Source organism: Pezoporus flaviventris, unplaced genomic scaffold (assembly GCF_033815535.1).
Source record: "Pezoporus flaviventris isolate CSIRO_AGI_PZ_B2104156 unplaced genomic scaffold, CSIRO_AGI_Pfla_v1 ptg000097l, whole genome shotgun sequence".
Taxonomy (NCBI): domain Eukaryota; kingdom Metazoa; phylum Chordata; class Aves; order Psittaciformes; family Psittacidae; genus Pezoporus; species Pezoporus flaviventris.
The window spans coordinates 6,515,116-6,534,320 of record NW_026892645.1 but is presented as its reverse complement, the minus strand read 5'-3'; the positions used below and the strand labels follow the sequence as shown (position 1 = coordinate 6,534,320).

Sequence of the window (19,205 nt, the reverse complement as noted above, 5' to 3'; positions counted from 1 at the left end):
GTGCAAGGACAGACAGATACGGCTCTGTATGAGACCTCCCTTTTTCAAACAGGATATGTTCTGCATCCTCTGTGGGCTGCCAGCCCTGCTCTGAAATGGCTCAGGAATTATTTTATAGCTGTGACTTGTGTAATAAGATAGAAGCCTTTAGGAGTTTCTTGGACCAACTCTTGGATCTGCCTTTTTCTTCTCTATCAGTAATCCATGATATACAGATGATTCTTTGAGGTGTCATTTCACGTGGCTGATGTGTTACCCTACCCCAGAACCAGCTGCTGACCCTGCAGGATGAGAGGCTTTGTCTTTTCTTGCAGTTTATTCATGTTATGCCAAGTGCACTTGCTGGGAGATGAGCTATACGTTGCTACTGCGACTGTGGACTTGGCATCAAGATCTCTCTGGTACCATACAGTGGGACTCAGCCTGGATTTGAAAGGCACTTCCCACTGGGCAAACAGTTGTGCCTGTGTTCACTGCATGAACAGCCTTCTTGTTTGGGGTATTTTTAATCTGGTGAGCAAGAAAGGGAATTATTCTTCATGATTCAGAATTGCTGATCTTCATGGATGTCATTTTCACGTGCTTCTCCCATGTAGCTCAGTCGGTAAGGTTGAGATGAAGAAAGGAGTCAGGAAATGGGATGAGGTTATGGGGATGAAGAAGAACACGAAGAGGAAGCACATGAAGAATAGAGGATTTGGAGGAGGCAAGTGTGGAAGAGACAGGATGTTCTAGATAAGCAATAGCATATACAGGCTGTCTAACGGATGCTTTCCCTGCGGATAGAAATTAGCTGAGCTGGCAAGAGAGCAGGATTATGCCTTTCCTTTGGCTGAATTTATCACAGTTCATTGGTGAGAGGAGGCCTTGAAGGAGGTCCCGTGTTGTTGTAGGAGATGGGACTGAAGCTAAAAATACTTTTACAGCCATGTGCTATATTCTGAATAAGAAATGAGCTCTGTCTGTTCAGCCTGAGAGCACTGAGCGTGCTTACATGGGAGGAAGGAAGAGTGTATATGGATTTACTGTTCTGGAAGGGCTAGAATGCTGCAGCACTGATAAAGTGTAGCTTTAGAGACCTACAGAAACCATCACCCTGCATGTGGTTGGTAATTTCAGAGCCTGAAATGTGCTCTTTGAAACGAAAAGAGCATTCTACCATTAGTTGTTTGGGGATTGCCACTTTCTAGAGCTGAGTGTTTGCCTCAATGAGGCTGTTCAGTGTACCCAATGTAGAAAATGAAATTAAAGGTCTTGTTTAGTGCCTTTGAGGAATTACCAAGCTGCAGTCTGGCTTTGCAATGGAAAAGCACACAGGAACCCAATAGGATGTGGCCTCAGGGTTTCAATTCAGTGTAGTCTTGTACCTCCATTTTGCTTCAGAATAAACCTTTGTATGAAGTGACTGCAGCATATTGGGTTAATGATGGACAGAGTCTTCCTCAGCCAGCTGCACATGAAGGACTGCTCAGCACATGCCTACCTGCGCTCCTGCCTGCTGCTGGAGTCTCCATTCCTCCTGAAATGAGTGTTGTGAGTGTGAGGATATGAAAAATGGATGCCAGAGTGAACCCTGCTGAAGGTTTCCATTTGCTGCCTTCTCTGTCCAGCTACTTCAGTTTCCAGTCTTTAAGGGATAATATTGCTCATCAAAATAAAGCTGCAAATGGCCCAGAGTGGGAGAAGGAAAAGCTTGACTGGAAAAACTCAGAGAGTAGTTTTTTCCTTGGCCTTATATCAGGCTCTTTCAGGCTTTATCCATGCTTGAAACAGCAAAGGTGAGGTTGGGTCTCAGTGGGGTTTTGCTCACTGTAGGCTGGGAGGAGGGTTGCCAGCTTGGTCGTGTTTCCATCATGCTTTTTCTGTTTCTGTTGCTAGTTCCTGCTCTTCCCATCATCGCCCAGGCTCTGCCTGCGTGTCACAGAGTGAGGGAGGAATGATGGATATTTGTAATTCGGCAGTCTTTCCATATCTCTTGATGCTCCATTGCCCTGGAATGGAGCGGTAGCAGTCACTCTGACGCAGACTTGCTGCACCAGGTCAGCTCCAGCTAGTGCCGTGTCCTGTTTCCAGGTAAAAGCAGTAAGGGCTGTTCAGAGGCAGTCTGCTTGCCTCTGTTACACATTAATTATGCAGTAACCCCTCTGTAGGAAAGCTCTTTTCCTGGCTTCTGCCAGAGGCCTGTTATGGTTTCTCTCATACTGCAGGAACACCAGGCAATTGCATCTGCATAAATGTTGAATTCCTTTCAAGAGCACTGCTGCACATCTTATACCTTCAATAGCCTGCAGTGCTCCTTGCCACAGGGGAGGCTGTATTGTGAAGGAATGTGTTTCCTATAAATGTTTTTCACATTTGCTGCCTTTCTGCTTTGTTGAAAACCCCTTTTCTGCTGTACAGGGGCTGGCTGATGGTACTCTGTTTGGCCACGGTTCTCTTTAAAGTCCATTTCTGTTGGAGGTTCACAGCAATGGCTTTCCCTGCTTTCCACTGAAATTTGTCTGCTATTTCAAAACAAATCTGCACGTTGTCTTCCTTGCAGAAGTGCTGCTTACACTCTTCCAACATCAGTTGTTTGCAGTAGGGACAACAGAAGGGAATGTGTCTGAATACAGCTCATAGTGACAGCCACAGAGGAGGTAAAAACTCTGCTCCTCACAAACCCACTCCTGGCACCAGAGCAGCGGGAGCCTGTGCTGACATCTTGCAGGGGCTTAACCAGCACTGACTGCTGCTACAGAATGTGGAGCTCTGGCCTGTTGTGCTTTTAACCAAGATGGAATTTATCCAAGTACCTTTCTCTGGTTAGGAAAGGTTGTATCACAAGATGCTGGGAGAACTGCATTTGTCTGAGGAGCAAAAGCAACTCTTAACTGCTCTTTCTCAGACCCTTTTCTCTTCCCTTCCGCTGGCTCCAGCGTAACACCGGCTCTGACACACCAGCATCGGGACAGAAGGGGAGGGAGTGTGAGACAGGCAGGGTTTAGAAACCCCAGCCCGTCACCACTGGCATGGTGATGACTCAGGAGGGGCAGCAGCTTTACTCAGCAGCCTCTTCTAATTTGCAGACCTCTTCTGCTGAGTGGTCTTTTTGCTGGTACAACCCAAGAGCGAGAGATATCGATAGAGGGGATGGAGCTTCGGGGAGAATGTGTGTTCCTTGTCCTTAAAACCAGTGACCTGATTTGCACTGCTCAACAGTGCCTTTATAAAGGAACCATCATAAAGCACCTGTGTTCATTATGAAATGAAAAAGCTGTTGTTAACATATGTAGGGCTTTCTCCTGGACTATTAGATCGGTTTTGCCTCAATGTATACTGTATAGAAGTGACTCATAGCTGAACACGTCTGAGCACGGCAGGGTGTTACCTCTTGGGTAACTAAACCTACTTTTAGCACCAGGGTTGACTTCAGGCAGCTTATTTACTGAAGGGCTCTTCAGCATACTCGAGCCAAATTGCAGTGATGTTACATCACACAGTACTAATGAAATTATCCCAGAAATGAACTTGGCCTTGTGTGCAGGTTAATTTGCACTGTAAAGACTTCTCTGGTACAGCTCTGTTGGCAGACTCTTCCCATTGAAAGAGGATTTATATTGGCAAAAAATGTCATTTAACTACCTTGGCATCAATATGTCTTCATGTGTCATAAATCTGCCTTAGAGGCAAAAAGATCTGTCTCTGTGTACATCACTTGTGCTAGGGATGCTGTTCGTAGTCTTGTGTTGATTCCCCTCAGGCTTCTCATTTTCCAGATATACCATCCCAGGTATGGAGTTGGCCGTGTCTTGATTCTTCTCATCCTGTGTGGATTTTCTTGTTTTGAAAGGTAGGGTTTTATAAGAGCATCTTGTTTACAAATACAGCTTTCCTGCATCATGGGGTTGTAGCCATGCCTTGCACCCTGTGTGGTAGGGGTATTATCAGATTTCTCCTTGGTGGAGTTGACATTGCTGTCTTTTCTTTACTAAGGGTTTAAATTTAGGCAGCAAAAGGCAAATCTGGAGTCTCTCAGATGCCAGCTAACATTTAGGGGATGAAGGAAGTTTATAAATACATCAGCAACATATAATCACTGAATCTTTATTTCACATCTACAGTCTGCTAGAAGTGCAGAGGCTTTCTCAGTGTGATAGACATACGTATTCACTCTGAAACAGGGTGGGTTAATCTACTTTAATCTTGAAGCATCTGCATGGAACATACCTTAGAGGTTTTCTGAAGTGTTTGGGGCCTTCTGAAGCTTTAGTTCCTCTGTTAGAACCACAGGGGAAGTTTGAACAGTGATTTGTCCAATGGGTGATCAGGCCCTGGCAGTCAGGGTTTTTTTTTCCCTCTTAGCTTCTGTGGTTCTTACTGTGCTGTTGACTTGTTAATGGGCCTGAACATCCCCTCTCTCTGTGCCCTCCATCCCTCAGTAATGTGGATTTCTCTCAGCTTGGTGTTGCTCATCCACTCAAACTCCAGCTGGATGCCATAGGTAAGAGCTCTTCTTAGTAAGTTGCCACCATGCCTGTTTTATGAATAGAGCACGTTTGATTGTTCAGTGGTCATAGTTGTGGAAAATCAGATCCGAAAGGTATTTATATCCAGAGTTAGACAGGTTCTTCACTGTGGTAAGTGCTCCATCCCTGGCAGATGAACACATCCCAGTGTTCAAGGCCAGGTTGGACAGAGCCTCAGGTGACATGGTCTAGAGTAAGGCATCCCTGCCCATGGCAGGGGGGTGGAACTGGATAATCTTAAGGTCCTTTCCAACCCAAACCATTCTGTGATTCCATGAACTGCAAGGTAACCCAGTCTTCTGCAGCACAGAGCAAGCACAGGAGCAAGAGGAACAACACATCTGCAACCATGGGAAGAAAAGGAATAGCATCTGAGACAGGCTGGAGTGCGCAGCACCAACATGCAGCAACCTGAATGCGGGAGCTGGTGGCTGACCTGGGCAGCCTCAGGTGAAATCTGCAGTGCAGAACTGTGCTTGTGTGTTCTGTAACTGAAATCCTTGTGAATTGCCTTATAAGAGGAAGGCCCGGGTGGTGGGCTTGGCAGCCTGGCACTTAAGTTTGCTCTTGGCTAATCCAGCTCCAGCGTAGTCTATGGGAACAATAGAGGTAGGAGTTGGTGTGGTGACTCAGTGCATGATCAGAGTTCAAAAAAAGCAAATACGTCTTTCAGTGTTCAATATGCACGTTATTACAGACTTGTATTGCAGCAACTGAGTCATCTCCCCAGTTATTCCTTTCTTTACACTTAAGGAGTTTGGTAGTTCTTTGCTTGTGATGTTTTTGCTCCTGGCACGTGGCCCTGGCCTCTGACCAAAAAGAGCTTGTGCTCTGTAGATGTGGCAAGAAGTCCTTGGATATGTGCTGCTTCGGGTTGGTCTGCCTTCAGCACAGTGTGTAACAGTAGATGGATTGAACAGCGTTCACTGTTACAGTCCCTTCTTGTCCTTGTTTTCCTCATGTCCAGCTTTTCTTCTCTGCTTGGAGATGACAGAATGTGAATTGGAAATCCCTCAAAGCAGCCTGGCTCTGCTGGGCCTGTCCTGTCCATGAGGTGCCGTGTACACATCCCTTGCTGCTCCACAGCTGAGCCTCTTAGAATTATTTCCCCTTGCCTTCTCCCTGCTCCACCCTTCCCAAACTCATCTGACTTGTTCTATAGCTTAAGTTTGAAAGGGTCACTTTTCTGGGACTTTCTTTCTCCATTTGGCACAGTTTGTATTTCATTATGCAATTTCTGCTGCAGCACTCGATCACCAGCTGCATGCTGGTGTTTAATCACTCCATTGGTTCTTACAGTATTTTTAACATAGTTCATGTTAGGAAGAGCTGTGACAGGCTTTAAGATTTAGATGCAAGGAATGGTTAGAAATATCTCTATAAAATATCTATGTAAAACTAACCCAGTGTTAAGTTTTAGAAGCACTGGATGGACTGGAGAGCGTGGCTATGCTAGAGTACAGGGGATGGACTACACTGGAAAGCTCTTTGCTATGGGACATTGTGCATGAGGTGCAGGATCTCATGTCTGTCACCTATAAAAGACACATGTCTGGATGCACGTGACTGGAGTCCAGGCATAACTGCATTACTGCCTTCCAGAGAAGCTGTTAATACACAACTAGGAATGCTGATGCTGGAGGCTTTTCTCCTGCTGATTGACTGACTGCCATCCCCATTCTCCAGTAAGTATTATTGCTCCCTGGCTTGTACTGGTGGACCTTGATCAAGACTGATCACTGCCTTGGAGGGAACTGTAACTCGCAGTTCAAAAGCTGTGCTTCTATAGAAACGTGCTTCTATAGAAACAGGCTTCTGGAAATAAGGTTAAAGCCATCAAAAGTCAATTGCTTGCCTGCTAGATACCAGCTTATTCCTAAGGAGGATTTCTAAATCACTCTGTGTATCCTGTTTTTGTTTCATGCTCGCCTGGTTGGTTTTGCTCCAGTTCTTTTGCCTTTCACATACTTGGTGCTGTGTCATTGCCCCTTGTCCCCCAGTGAAGCAGTCTTCTCTGCTCCTTACCTTGATTTCTCAGCTGTGCCTGAAGTTTCTTCCATGAGCTTTTCTTTTCTGGGCAGTTGCTGTTAATCCTTTTTCCTGTATTTGTCTCTTCTCCAGTGAAACAGGGATTGTGCAGGCTGCTGCGAACTGCGTAAGTGGAATCTAGTTTCCTGAGCTGACTTTTCCTTACTCTTCCTTCCACGTTCACTCTTCCCTCACCTCCTCAACTGCCAGCAAACAGCAGGAGTGGATGCATGTCCACCGCCTGGTGTGAGACAGAACTGAACAAGCATGGTGAAGCCCTCCAGAAGTGTTGGAGCTTGCGCTTCTCTCCCAGAAACATGCCTGGGGTATGCGAATACTTCACTCTAAAAACAGTGGTGTTCAAATGTGGCATTTAGGGAGCCCAAATGTATCTCCCCATTAGTGTAAATGAAGAGCTAAAGTAATAGGTGTACACCATTGCCAATACGGAGGTGTGGATAAGTGTCTTTCTTCACCATGGGCCATTGGAATGGGTTTGCTGGGAATTTAGAAGTTAAACTGAGAGTAGGTGGTAGATGTGATGACCTTACTGCTGAACCCTTGTTTAAAACACTTGCAGTGAAACATCCCCATGAGACTTGTTTCAGATGACAAAGGCTCGCTTAGTTCGCTTACTAACACAGTCTGCATCATCTCTCTCTGAGCCATTTTTCCATCATAACTGCTAATGTCTACTTCCCAACAACCACCACTTGTCAGCTGCAGAATACACGGTTGTTTGCAGTGGGGGAGACGTCCAGCTCTTCGGGTTGGCACTTGTTCTGGTCAGTGATGTCAGCCCAGTCAAAACATAGTGACTTTATTGTTGGGAGCTACTTGCAGCTTTTTCTGTTCTGCTCAGGGAAGGCAAAACCCCTTTGTGTAAAGCTTGATGTAAAGCATTTTACACCTCCAGGTTAAACTGGCTTGGCTTTATGTATCTAGATGGGGTTTTACAATCCTGTATGGTGTTCCCCAAGGAATCATAGAATCCCAGACTGGTTTGGGTTGGAAGGGACCTTAAAGCTCATCCAGTTCCAACCCCTGCCACTGTCAGGGACACCTTCCACTATAGCAGGTTGCTCTAAGCTCCGTCCAACCTGGTCTTGAACACTGCCAAGGATGGGGCATAAGGAATGTGGAGGGTTGCCTCTCATTCTAGGGATACATTTCCACTGAGCTTCCCAGCTCTCAGTGTCTATTGCTCATCGTGTTTTGCTTCTTTCTGTGTTCGGCCTGCATGGGCTTGATGACAAGATAAAATAGATGGCAGCCCTAAGCTTTTATTAACATGGTGTGTTCCCAGGCTGCTGCCTGGTTTGCTGTCTGCCCATGGTGCATCTTACACACTGCTCATTTCTCTCCTTTTCCTGGCCAGGAACCTGGATGGCAAAGCCTCAGAGCTGCAGTTGTCTGTAATAATAGGTGTGCTGCAGTGAAATGCCCTTGTCCTGAGCCCGTTATCTGGGGATACCTGCAGGTTATGGCTCGTATAGCTAAACCAGCTAATGGCTAAATGAAGGCTCACTTTCTGTTCTATATAGAAGTTCACACAACTTTATGTTTTCTGTGCTTTACAGGCAGCAATTAGGCCCTCTGTCTGCAGCAGGACCTGCTGTGTTAGTAGCATGGTATCAATTCCAGTGTGCTGTGAATACCAGTTACTGGCCCAGCATCATAGGAAGTCTGTTTTAAAAGAGGTTTTTCAGGGACTTTCCCTTGACCTTGTCAAAAGTCTCTCCTCCAGCTTTGCACTAGATAACCTGGTTAAAATAGTAACTATCTTCTGCAGAGCATAATGCAGGATTGTTCCAGATCTTGCCAAGCTGAGGGAGTGTCAGCGATCCTGCTCTAATTCAGCCTTCAGAAGTGCTGGGGCTGTCTTAATGATGGGTCTCTGCAGCTGAAAGCAGAGCAGGGTAAAGAAATGCTGTTGAAGATGCCCTTCAGATGCAGTCTGCTGAAATAACTGTATTTTCTTTCTTCTTCCCCCTGCTGTGTGACTGAGGGGAGGTTGTGTTACCTCCCTCCCCAAAAGGTCCCACTCACTGCTGCTATGTGTCAGAGTCCCTTTGAGGGCTGCTTTTCAGTCCCTCGTGCTGAAATGAATCTGAGCTGGGAGTTGGCTTGCTGGCCTCTTTAAAACGGTGTTATCTGGCTTCTGCCTTATCAGATGGAGATGCAGCTTCACTCCTGATGTGAGGAGGGTGCAGAGTGCTGCGAGCAGGCAGGAGGATTAGTTCTGCTTGAAGGGCATCTCCAAGCAGGGGGACAAGTGACCGTGTGGATTGGGCATCAGGAATTGGAAAGCTTGCCCTCCCTTTCCCTTTGCATAGAGATGAGGAGGAGGAGACCTGAATAAGCAGCTCTTTGTGTGGGCTTATCTATATACCGTCTCCTTTAGCCTGAGGTTTTCCCACGTCTGCTCCCCTGCGTGAAGCATCACACTGACACACATTGCTCTGCTGAAACCGTTAGAAAGCTGTTTGTGTTGTTGCCCTCCCAGTAAGCCTGTGGCCTTTTTAGAATGCTTCTTACTTGTAACTGTCTTATGTGTGACTACTGCCATAAAGTAAGAGAGAAACATCTGCTTTCCTAAATGCTTAAGCAAGGCAGAACTGCGGGTTGTGTGTTTGAAGCATGATACCCAGTTGGGCATAACTTGGCTTTGTGTCTGTAAATAGACACAAATCTCTGTTCTGGTGTTACATTAGATGGGTTTTCATGTGGGAGAGTGGCCTGTGGTAGCCCAAGATAGCATGGGTCATATATGTGGCCTTTGTCAAGGAGTGTTTGCTGAAGCTAACTTGCGTTCACAGTGAGCTCTGTGGCTTTCTGTAACAGTGCTACTCTGTCCATGGCATGAAAATCACAGTTGGGAAACAGATCTTCTCTTAAATCTGTTCATTGCCTCTTCCTCTGCAACTCTCCAGAGCTGCAGTAAGGGTTGTGTGTGAGATCTGCACCCAAAGAGGCCTTGGTGGCTTCACTGAGCACGTTGCTGCTTGCTTCACTGGTAGGTAAACCGGTGGACTGGTGCTGTGCATCATTCCCATTGCTTGGATTCGTACCATGCTATGGTGAAACATCATCTGATTGCTCTTTTTGTGGTAAACTCTCTCTTGAAAGATAGATGGTGGCTGGGAATACAGTGAACTGTCCTTTCTGGCTGCTCAAGGAGCTAGATGGAGGTAGATGAGCAACTCCAGGGTTGGAAGACCCTGAGAAGCTCTTTGTGGACCTCACTGCTCACAAAAGCTGCTGCAGGGTTGCATCGGTTTATTCTGAGGAGGTATATTTAGGTCTGGAAGAGTAATTACACAGCTTTGAATAAGTCTAGAGTCAGAAGAGGGCAAAGCTGAGCTTGGCAGGGATTCAACCTTCTGGGAATCTCAGCAAAGTGGTACAGGCGGCTTCTTAAAAATAAAACTCCTGCAGACCTGTTGAGCTGACACCTTGTACCAGTCTTGGGGCTGCTCTATTTCTGGCTCTCCAAATGCAGAGTAACGTTTAAAATTAGCCATTTTGTGGTTTAAAGCTGTGAGTTTCTGCTTTGCTTTTAGCTGCCTTGTGATTAGGATGGAAGGAAACGCCTCTCAGTAAAGCCCTCTCCACACTGCTTATGTGTTTTGGGTTTGGGTGTGATGGTTCCTTATTGTACATCAGAGAATATTCAAGGGCTAAATACAAAACTGCTCCTCATCCAAGCCACTTGTTTCCCTATTTTAGTGTTCTCTGATTCCCAGCCTAACCGTAGCTTGGTGGGAGGTGGACACACAAAGCCCATCGCTTCCCACAAGCCATCTTTTGGATATGTGGAACTGACATTTTAGTGTTTGATTGGAGGCAATAGTACTGTTGGTTGCTTGTCTAACGATACAGACCCAGCCCTCGCCCTTAGGTCTTTAAACTCTCTCTAAAGCCACACTTTAAAGTGAGAAAGAAAGTTGAAAAGTCACTCTTGTATGATTGTAGCACTTGTGGCTGGAAAGCAGCTCTGCATTCTAACTTGTGAACTCCTTTCCACCCTACACAGACTATTCTGAAGCTGTAAGCCCCAAGCTACAAGTGCAGCTGCAGCTCGGGTTTGTGTTTGTGGTGCTGTGGGTAACATAACTCCCCCCCAAATCCTTTTCCTAATCCTTTGCACCGTGTGGTATCTACAGCAGTTCTGGAGAGCCAACATACAGCCTTAATAAAAGCAGTGTGTCTGTTAGGGGCGCTTATGCTAACAACACATTACTCTGAAGGAGCTCTTATTGCTCATCAGCACTTTTGGTTGTGAAGTAATTAGCCCTCCTTGGACTTGGCAGCACTTAGCAGATGCTTCATCATAGCTGCATTGTAACAGAAGTCCTTGCTCCTACTGCTGGAGCAGCTGCAGGGAGCTGGGTGCATGGGATGGGTGTTCAGGAGCTGGAGCTTGGGCACTGAAATAGTCACTTGTGACGGGAGCTGGAGCTCTGAGCCAGGGTTTGCAGCAATGCGCTGTTGTACCTGTCTGAGCTAAAGATCGTTCACTTGACCTCACTCTATAGAAAATCATAGAATCCCAGACTGGTTTGGGTTGGAAAGGACTGTAACATCATCCACTTCCAGCCCCCTGCTATGGGCAGGGACGCCTCACACTAGGCCGTGTTGCCCAAGGCTCTGTCCAGCCTGGCCTTGAACACTGCCAGGGATGGAGCATTCGCCACTTCTCTGGCCACCCTGTGCCAGCACCTCAGCACCCTCACAGTAAAGAGCTTCTTCCTTATGTCTAACCTGAACTTCCCCTGTTTCAGTTTAAACCCATCACCCCATGTCCTATCACTACAGTCCCTGATGAAGAATCCCTCTCCAGCATCCTTATAGCCCACTTCAGACAATGGAAGGCTGCTCTGAAGTCATTCCTTTTTAAAGACAAGTAATGCTAAAATATCCTGGGTTTACTGCATCCCATGTACCTTCCTTGTGCCTCTGAAGTACATGTGTTCCCAAAGCATTTCTCTATTCTGTTGAATTCCTTGTTTCATCTGTATCCGAGTTTTTCTTCCTTTAGGTCATTTGAGATACCTGCTATTAAGTCAGGTTTAAGACACCTCACAACTGAAATTTAACTTGCCTAATTTGCCTGGCTGGGTGAATATTTTATTAAAGGCAAAGCCTTTTTAATCCCTCTGTAAGTGTTTTCTCTCCTGTCTGAATGAGCTGGAGTTGAGTGAAGCAATGAGAACCAGATCTCATCTTGAATTAATCTCAGATCCAAAGTTCGGCACTCTGATGTCTCACCTTTCAGTGACTTCAATAGCCAGCCTTAGTTCTGTCTGAAAGGAGTTTAAGTTCACTTCCTGTCAGGAATTGCTGCCCTGTTTTCCCATGTTTTAAACAGGGGTGATCAGCCCTTATCTGCGTTACAGACAAGTACAGGTTTCAGTTACCTGTCAGCTTCTCTGCTCTCTGCATTTGCCTTGGCCAGCACATTCAGGTCCCACAGTACAGCTCAGAGGACTAGCAGAGACCTCCCAGGTCCCTGGTATGTGTGCTGTTGGGCTCACTCGGGGTTGCAGAAGGGCTTCTTGGGCTGTGTTCTGGCTTTTGGCCCTTCCTTCCCAGAAGGAGAGTTGAGGTAGTGCCAAGACTGATCATTCTCCCCTTTGCCACCAATCTCTGGCATGCCCTGTGTCAGATGGTGGGAAACCTCCCTTTCCCTGCTAAAGCAAACAGTTTATCAGGTGCCTTTGCCCCTTTGTCCTGTGCAAAGAGGAGAGATAAGAGCGAGATGCAAACTTGCCAGCTCACAGCTGTCAGAAGTGCCTTCCCTTCCCTCCCCAGCCTCCACACTTTGAGAACTGAATAGGCTGAAGGTCAAGCTCTGAGCCATAAACGGGTCATGTCCTGCAGAGAATCCAGAGCCCCATGGAAGGACCCACACACCTCCCTTCCAGGCTCCTTGGGAGGGTGAAATCCAGCTTCTCCTGAGGGCTCTGCAGAAGCCAGTGCTATACCTGAAGAAGGTGGCTTCTTCTCTTCCTCCTGTGGGCTCAGGCTGTGCTTCTCCACTCACCCTGGGGGTCTAGGTAGGCTTCTCAGAAGCTGTGCAAGCAAAACCACCTCCTCCTGGTTTAGGCTCCTTTATGGTCTGAAACCCCTGTGTGATTTGAAGCATGGTGTTTGCTTGACGTGATCCTGCCTGCATGCACCCAGCAGCATTTCCACATGCGTTTTTGTCCTCCTCCATGCTGGCTATCCTCACTGGCTTAGTCCCAGCATGGGAAGCAGGATGACTGCTGGGAAGGACAAGCTGTCCAGGACACACAGCACATTCACTGTGCAAAACAGGCACATCATAGGAAGATAAGCTTGCAAACCTTCAGCCTGGTTCAGTTATGGAGGCTGGGCAATGGCTGCGCTAAACCAGCTGAGCAGGAAATGTCAGTGAGCTTGTGAGAGTTTTAAAGGCAAATTCTGTTGATGAGGTGATGAGTCTTTCCTGGAACCTGGGTGGATTTTACCTGCATTGACTAGTGAGAAGCTTGATGTGATTATAACACCTTTGTGTGGTGCAGTTTGAGGTGGTGTGGACAAAGCTCTGTTGTGGGCAATCTTAACAAGCCAGATTGCTAGTCCTTAAAAACAAATACTTAATAAGGAGGATTGATTTGGTTTGTGCCTTTATTTGAAGACTGTTTTCTTTTTGCTTTCTCACAGAGAGGAAGTGCAGGAAAACTGTGTCCGCTGGAAGAAGAAATTCACCTTTGTGTGTAAAATGAGTGCCAACCCAGCCACAGGACTCCTGGACCCCTGCATCTGCCGAGTGTCTGTCCGGAAGGTGAGCATCTCCCTTCTGCTTCTAGCAGGTCGTACCACCAGAGAAATGGTATTGGACACTACCTGCTTTTTGGCAGCAAGAAGAATTGCATGGACAAGGATGTGTTTGGGCCAGAATTGCATGGACAGGGATGTGTTTGGGCCAGAATTGCATGGACAGGGATGTGTTTGGGCCAGGATGTGACTTGACCACAAGCAGGGGTGCTTGGTGGAGGGTGGGAGTGATGAGGGTGGTGGTAACCCGTGTGAGACAGAGGTTTGTGAAATCCTGAGAGCAAATTCCAGGATTGAGTAATGACTTTCCCCCCATTTCCCCAGCACATTTAATAGTTGCTTTTCCTGTTTGTTTTGTCTCCTGTTATAGGAGCTGAAGGGCGGAAAAACCTACTCAAAGGTAAGAGCACAGAAAGGGCAAATGTGTCAGAGTCATGATGGTCTTGTCTCCTGTTAGTGCTTTACACCCATTAGAAACCAGTGGCTGCTGCGTGAAGCAATCAGGAGACATGGTTATCACTTCTTAGTTTAAGCCTGAGTTAAGCGATTTCCCAAAAAATGGACATGCTGGGACAGGATCCAGATTGCATTGGATGTGGATTTGAGAAGGGGGCTGGGAAGATGATCTGCATGTCCTCAAACTTTGGGGAAGTTCTGAGTCAGATGTGAACTCTCTGGCTTCTGGCAGCGTCTTGCTAATAAACACAGACTCCAGTTGTGTTCTCCACAACGCAGCAGGGAGCTGTGGCTGGGGTAGGCACCTCGCTGCCTTGTGTGCAGGCAGAAACCTACAGCAGAATCACTGCCTTCCAAAGCACAGGAGACACGGAGGCAAAAAGCAAACACATCAGCAGGGATGTTAGTTTTGGTTTGCTCCCCACCGTTTCCTTGCCTGTGCTATGGAAGAGACAATGGGACACCCCCTTCTCTGTGTGCCGGATCAAGAGACAATGTTGGCTTAGAAATGGAGCTCACACAGAGCTCAAAACCATGTTTGTTTGAAAATGAGTCACTGCTGCTGGTTTCTAATAAACAGATGTTCAGGTCACGCACATCCTTGTAAGAGCTTCTTCTAATCAATACCCTTCCTGAGACCATGGAGGTAACTGGCTTTGGAGGGTGAACCACGCTGCATGGTAGAGGGCAGTGGTGCTGCCACGCTGTTCCTTTTTTGTTGCTGGTCAGGTCGTGGTCTCTGGGGCCATCAGTTTCTCTTTCACTAAGCTCTCACTGAGGGGGAGGTTATTCCTCCATTCTGCAGATATTTCTCTGAGACAAAGTAAATGCATCAGCCTGTTCCTCCCGTCGAGTCCATCCTCAAGTGTCCCACAGGGTTTGGAAACACAGAATTGATGAAAGCCTGAAGGCATGTTGTCGTGGTTTAAACCCAGTCAGGTAACTTGTTCACTCACTCCCAGTGAGTGGTGCCAAGCTGACAACAATCAAGGTCCGTGTTCGTCTCCCCCCCCCTCCCTGCACCGGGGCTCTCCCCTTCCCCGCTCCCGGAGGAACGGGGAGGAGGATCGAGAGAGTGCAACTCCTACGGGTTGAGACAAGAACAGTCCAGCAACAAATCACCACCGCTACTATCAGCTAAAACAATGATAAGGGAAAATAACAAGGGAAGAGAATACGATACCACCGGCCAAGAAAACGAGTTCCACCCGGAAGCTCCTGTCCTTCCGGGTAACTCCCAGTTACCCCCCACCCCGGGCATGACGTGCTGTGGTATGGAATACCTCCCCGGCTAGCCCGGGTCAGGCGCCCCGTCTCTGCTTCCTCACAGCTTCCCCTCCTCCCTGGCAGAGCATGAGCCTCACAGAGTCCTTGGTCAGGGTAAACATCACTTAGCAACAACCGAAAACATCGGCTTCACCAACGCTGTTCTCAAAACTAGAAGTCAAAACACAGCACTGCACCAGCTAACACAAAGGAAAAAACATGACTGCTACTGCTGAACCCAGGACACATGTCTTCGTGGTGGAGTTAACCTGGGCTCCTATTCAGGCCATGTTCTAACCTACTGCCTGTTTGCTCAGTCTCCAGTTGTGTTTAGTGCCATTTTGAAAGAGTCCTTGTTGCTCCAGCCCAGGAAGGGAGACCAGATCTCAAGTATCCATCTCATGCTTAGTCTGCTCTGTAGAAGGCAGTCATGTTCTCCTAGAACTCAACAGAAGACGACCCAAGCACTTCAGCAGCTCAGAAACAAGGGATGTCACATCAGACCAGGGGATTAAGCATTGCAGTCTTGACCAGGCTTATTCCAGGCAGGTCCTTGTGGCAGAAGTAACTTGGGATTCCTAATGTTTCTAGCACAATGTTATGTCCCTGCATCTATTTTCCCATTCTAAACAAGTCCTCACCTTTTTAAACTACATTCATTCAGCTGAAAACTCCTCCAGTCGTGGCAGCAGATGTAGAGGAAGATGCAGCTTATGAATGCCTCTTTACCTGGTCCCTCTTCAGCAGGGACTGAGAGTGGTGGAGCTGTTTGTGCTCAAGACAGTTTCCATCCACTCGTGCACCTTTTGCTTTGACGTTAATGTCACTTCAGTGTCAGGGGTCACAAAGAGGAAGCCTACAGGAAGCATTGATCGAGCGGAAACTCTTTCCCTGAGCTGGAAGAAACACCATCAGCTGGCTGGAAAACTGAGGAAGCTATTCGGAAAGGTTACATCTGAAAACATCCTTTTGTTAAGGGATCCTTCCTCTATATACTGGGAGTCTGCTTCCTGAGAAGAGCTTCTGACCTCAGCACACCATATGGGTGGCTGGAGGCTTCTCCCACACTCTGTCCTCTGATGGTGATCTCTGAGAAGTTAGTGCTGTGGTGAAGAGGGATCTGGGTCCCTCCTGTGCACTGTTGTTCATGCCATGTCTCCTGTGTCCTCCAGTTTCGTCATAGTGATGGATTGCAGCTCCCTCTGTGGCTTTCTCCTCTCTTGTTTATCTCGCAGAGATAAAAATTCACTGTTTGTTTTGGGGTTGTCTTTTTCCTTATCAGGCAATACTCAGCAAGCAGCATCCTGGGCTAGAGGAGTCAGGAACATCTGGAGAAACACTTGCATTAAGGGAATTCTTATGAACAGAGAAAAGAAGGAGAAAAGTTAGGGTTTGAGGGTTTATTTGCCCTGTGGTTCCTGCTGTATCCCACACTCTTGTATCCCTTTGCCATCAGCTCTTGTTCCCCTTTGAAAATAAGATGGAGGAAGCAGCTATGCTAATCCTGCAACTGTCTGCCCTTGGATCACATATCTTGTGCAGACTGTGGTTTAGGCTTCTGATTTGAAGCAGTGGGAACCAGGGTTCATACAGCAATGACTGTGGTTTGTGCTCTGACTCCCTATCAGCTTCCACAGTTGACAGCACCACATTTCCTTCAGATGGTGCTACTGGTTGGGGCTCCCTGTTGTGCCATCCAGCTGTCAGCACCAGGGCAGGAGAAATGCACTGCGATGTACAGAGTAGCAGCTAGGTCCAAGCTGCTTCTCCACCCCCCTTCTGTGTTCTCATGGAAGGTGACCTGTCTGTTGAAGTGACGCAGTTTCCATGCTTGGATGGCTTGGCCAGATATGGGGTACAGCATCTGTTCCTGATCAGATTAGATGAAACACAACTGACTTCTATTGCTAAAGCTCTGCTTAAAAGAAGCTGTAACTTTTTCTTTGAAGCACTGTATTAATACACCAGGAATTAGAGCAGAAACACAAACGTACTCTTCCTTGTGTTCGTCTTTAGAGACGTAGATAAGTACCCTCTTTGAATTTGCCTGTCCTCTTCAGCATTCCCTATTCACCTTCCCTATTTGCTCCTCTTTGTTAGAGAAGGTTTAGAGAGCTCACAACTAAATCTCTCCAAATACCTCTCTTCCCTTCTGCCTGTCAAACATACCACTTCCCGGTTAAATCTTAGCAGTGTTGAGGAACCTTTGCTCCAGGACAAAGTGGGGCACACACTACTGCATGGCTCTGGGTTTCCAGCTTGCTGTGCTCCGAGGCTCAGGTTTGTTTTTCAGGACAGTGTCACTTTCCTCTGTAACAATATCCTTTCATCTCCTGGTTCACATGCTCCACTGCATTCTGGGATGGCCCAATACAAAGAGTGCCTTATTATGTTTGTGTATGTGTGATTCTGTTTTTTCCACATCGTTGACCTAGTGCCTTCCATGTCCTTGGTTATGCAACGGCTGCGGGCTGGTTAACACTGTCCTGGCCAGCACCGCTGCTCTGTGTCCTTCCTCCACATGGAGCTGGCTTCCTGAAGGCCTCCAACATGCCTTGGGATTAGGAATATGACTCTGCTCATTCAGGAGTTGGGGGGCTTCACAGCCACAACTCTGTGTGCACTGGCTCCTGCTTCTGCCCTTGCTCACAGATGCTCTCTCTTCCTGTGGTCTGTGTGACACCGCAAATCCCTTTATTGACTATATTTTGTTCTCTCCCCTTCCCCTCCATTGTTTTCTTGGCTACAGCTGGGCTTTGCTGATCTCAATCTGGCAGAGTTTGCAGGCTCTGGATCCACTGTGCGCTGTTGCTTGCTGGAAGGATACGATACTAAGAACACCCGACAGGACAACTCTATCCTAAAGGTACAACAGCTAGTACTGCCATAGTGAAATCCTACTATTCAGCTGCAGTGCCAGGCCTGAGAGGAGGTTCTGCATTATGTACAGAGACAGGATTTAGCCTTTTATGCTGCTAGTCTGACTTGGGAAGCTTCCCATTATCAGAGTTGCCCTTTGATATCTTGGCATCTGTTTGGCCAAGCCATGACCCTCTATACATTCTCTGTCATCAAAGAAACCATGAGCAGGAGGGGGGAAACAAGTTCTGAGGCTGGTGTCCTGCTGAACCATTGCAAATGAGAGTTACTGATGGCAGTAATGTGGGACAGGGAGGGAAATACCTTCCTAAATCCATGAAGCTGATTTCCTTTGGAAAGAAACTAGGTTTTACTAATCTTTACACCTAGCCCTTGACTTCCTGCCTGTTGTGAAGTGAGGAACTCATTGCAGCATGGTTAATGATGTGCCTTGTCCCCCTCTCCAGGTCACGATTGGAATGTCCCTGCTGTCAGGGGACCCCTGCTTCAAAACGTGAGTTTCTGGGTGCTCATCCCATGCTGGGCAGACTAGGACATCTGGTCCTTTTGCAGTTTCTTGCTGGAGACTAAAGTTGATAGGGAAGGGGAAAAGATGCCCTTGATTGATATTGGGAAATACAGGGGAAAGCTTGAAACTGGTGGTCTGGGTTGTTAAATAGCACAGCCAGCCTGTGCTGTTAATCTTTGTCTCTGCTGTGGTTCTCCCAGCTTGGTTATTGGTTGTGCACAGTATTTTCTCTGCTGGTATCAGTTAGGTTTTAGAAACCAGTGGTTGTTGATGACAAACTTCATGTTTTGCCTCAAGAATAGAATTTCTCATAGCTCTAGGGTTGGTTTCACTGACCTCCTGGAAGGGAAAGGTCAGCAAAGAAAACAGGCTTGGAAAAGGACACGCTTCAGCACATATCACACAGGATAAGGAGCTCAGATTGAAACAGCAACAAAAAAACTGCAAGGCTGGAACATTTTAATTCTCCTTTTTTTCTACAGGAACCCAGGTTCATAGTTTGTCTTAGTTAGCAGAGAAACTGCAGTTGTGTACTTGTTAATACATCGTGGTAGGAAAGAGTAAGTACAGTTAAGCTGTGAAGCAGTTTTGTTGCTTAAGGAATTGATGGAGGATCCGTTAACAAATATACCAGCAACATTTGACATTACACTGCACCTATAGCATTGCAGGACTCCCAGCCCAAGCTGTGTAAGGTGTGTGACTGTACACAGCAGGACTGCCAAGTGACTCCCAACACTATGAGAGAAGAAAGC

The 19,205-nt window shown here is 47.1% G+C and overlaps 1 protein-coding gene across 1 annotated transcript in view; it reads left to right on the top strand.

Annotated features, from left to right (window-relative positions):
- Positions 1-19,205, top strand: part of EEIG1 (estrogen-induced osteoclastogenesis regulator 1) — a 39,230-nt gene that overhangs the window by 8,933 nt on the left and 11,092 nt on the right. The window contains exons 3-6 of the mRNA XM_061476598.1: positions 13,227-13,347; positions 13,711-13,740; positions 17,812-17,928; positions 18,389-18,435. Of these exons, the coding sequence (XP_061332582.1) occupies positions 13,227-13,347; positions 13,711-13,740; positions 17,812-17,928; positions 18,389-18,435 (315 nt within the window). The remainder of the gene's footprint in view (positions 1-13,226; positions 13,348-13,710; positions 13,741-17,811; positions 17,929-18,388; positions 18,436-19,205) is intronic.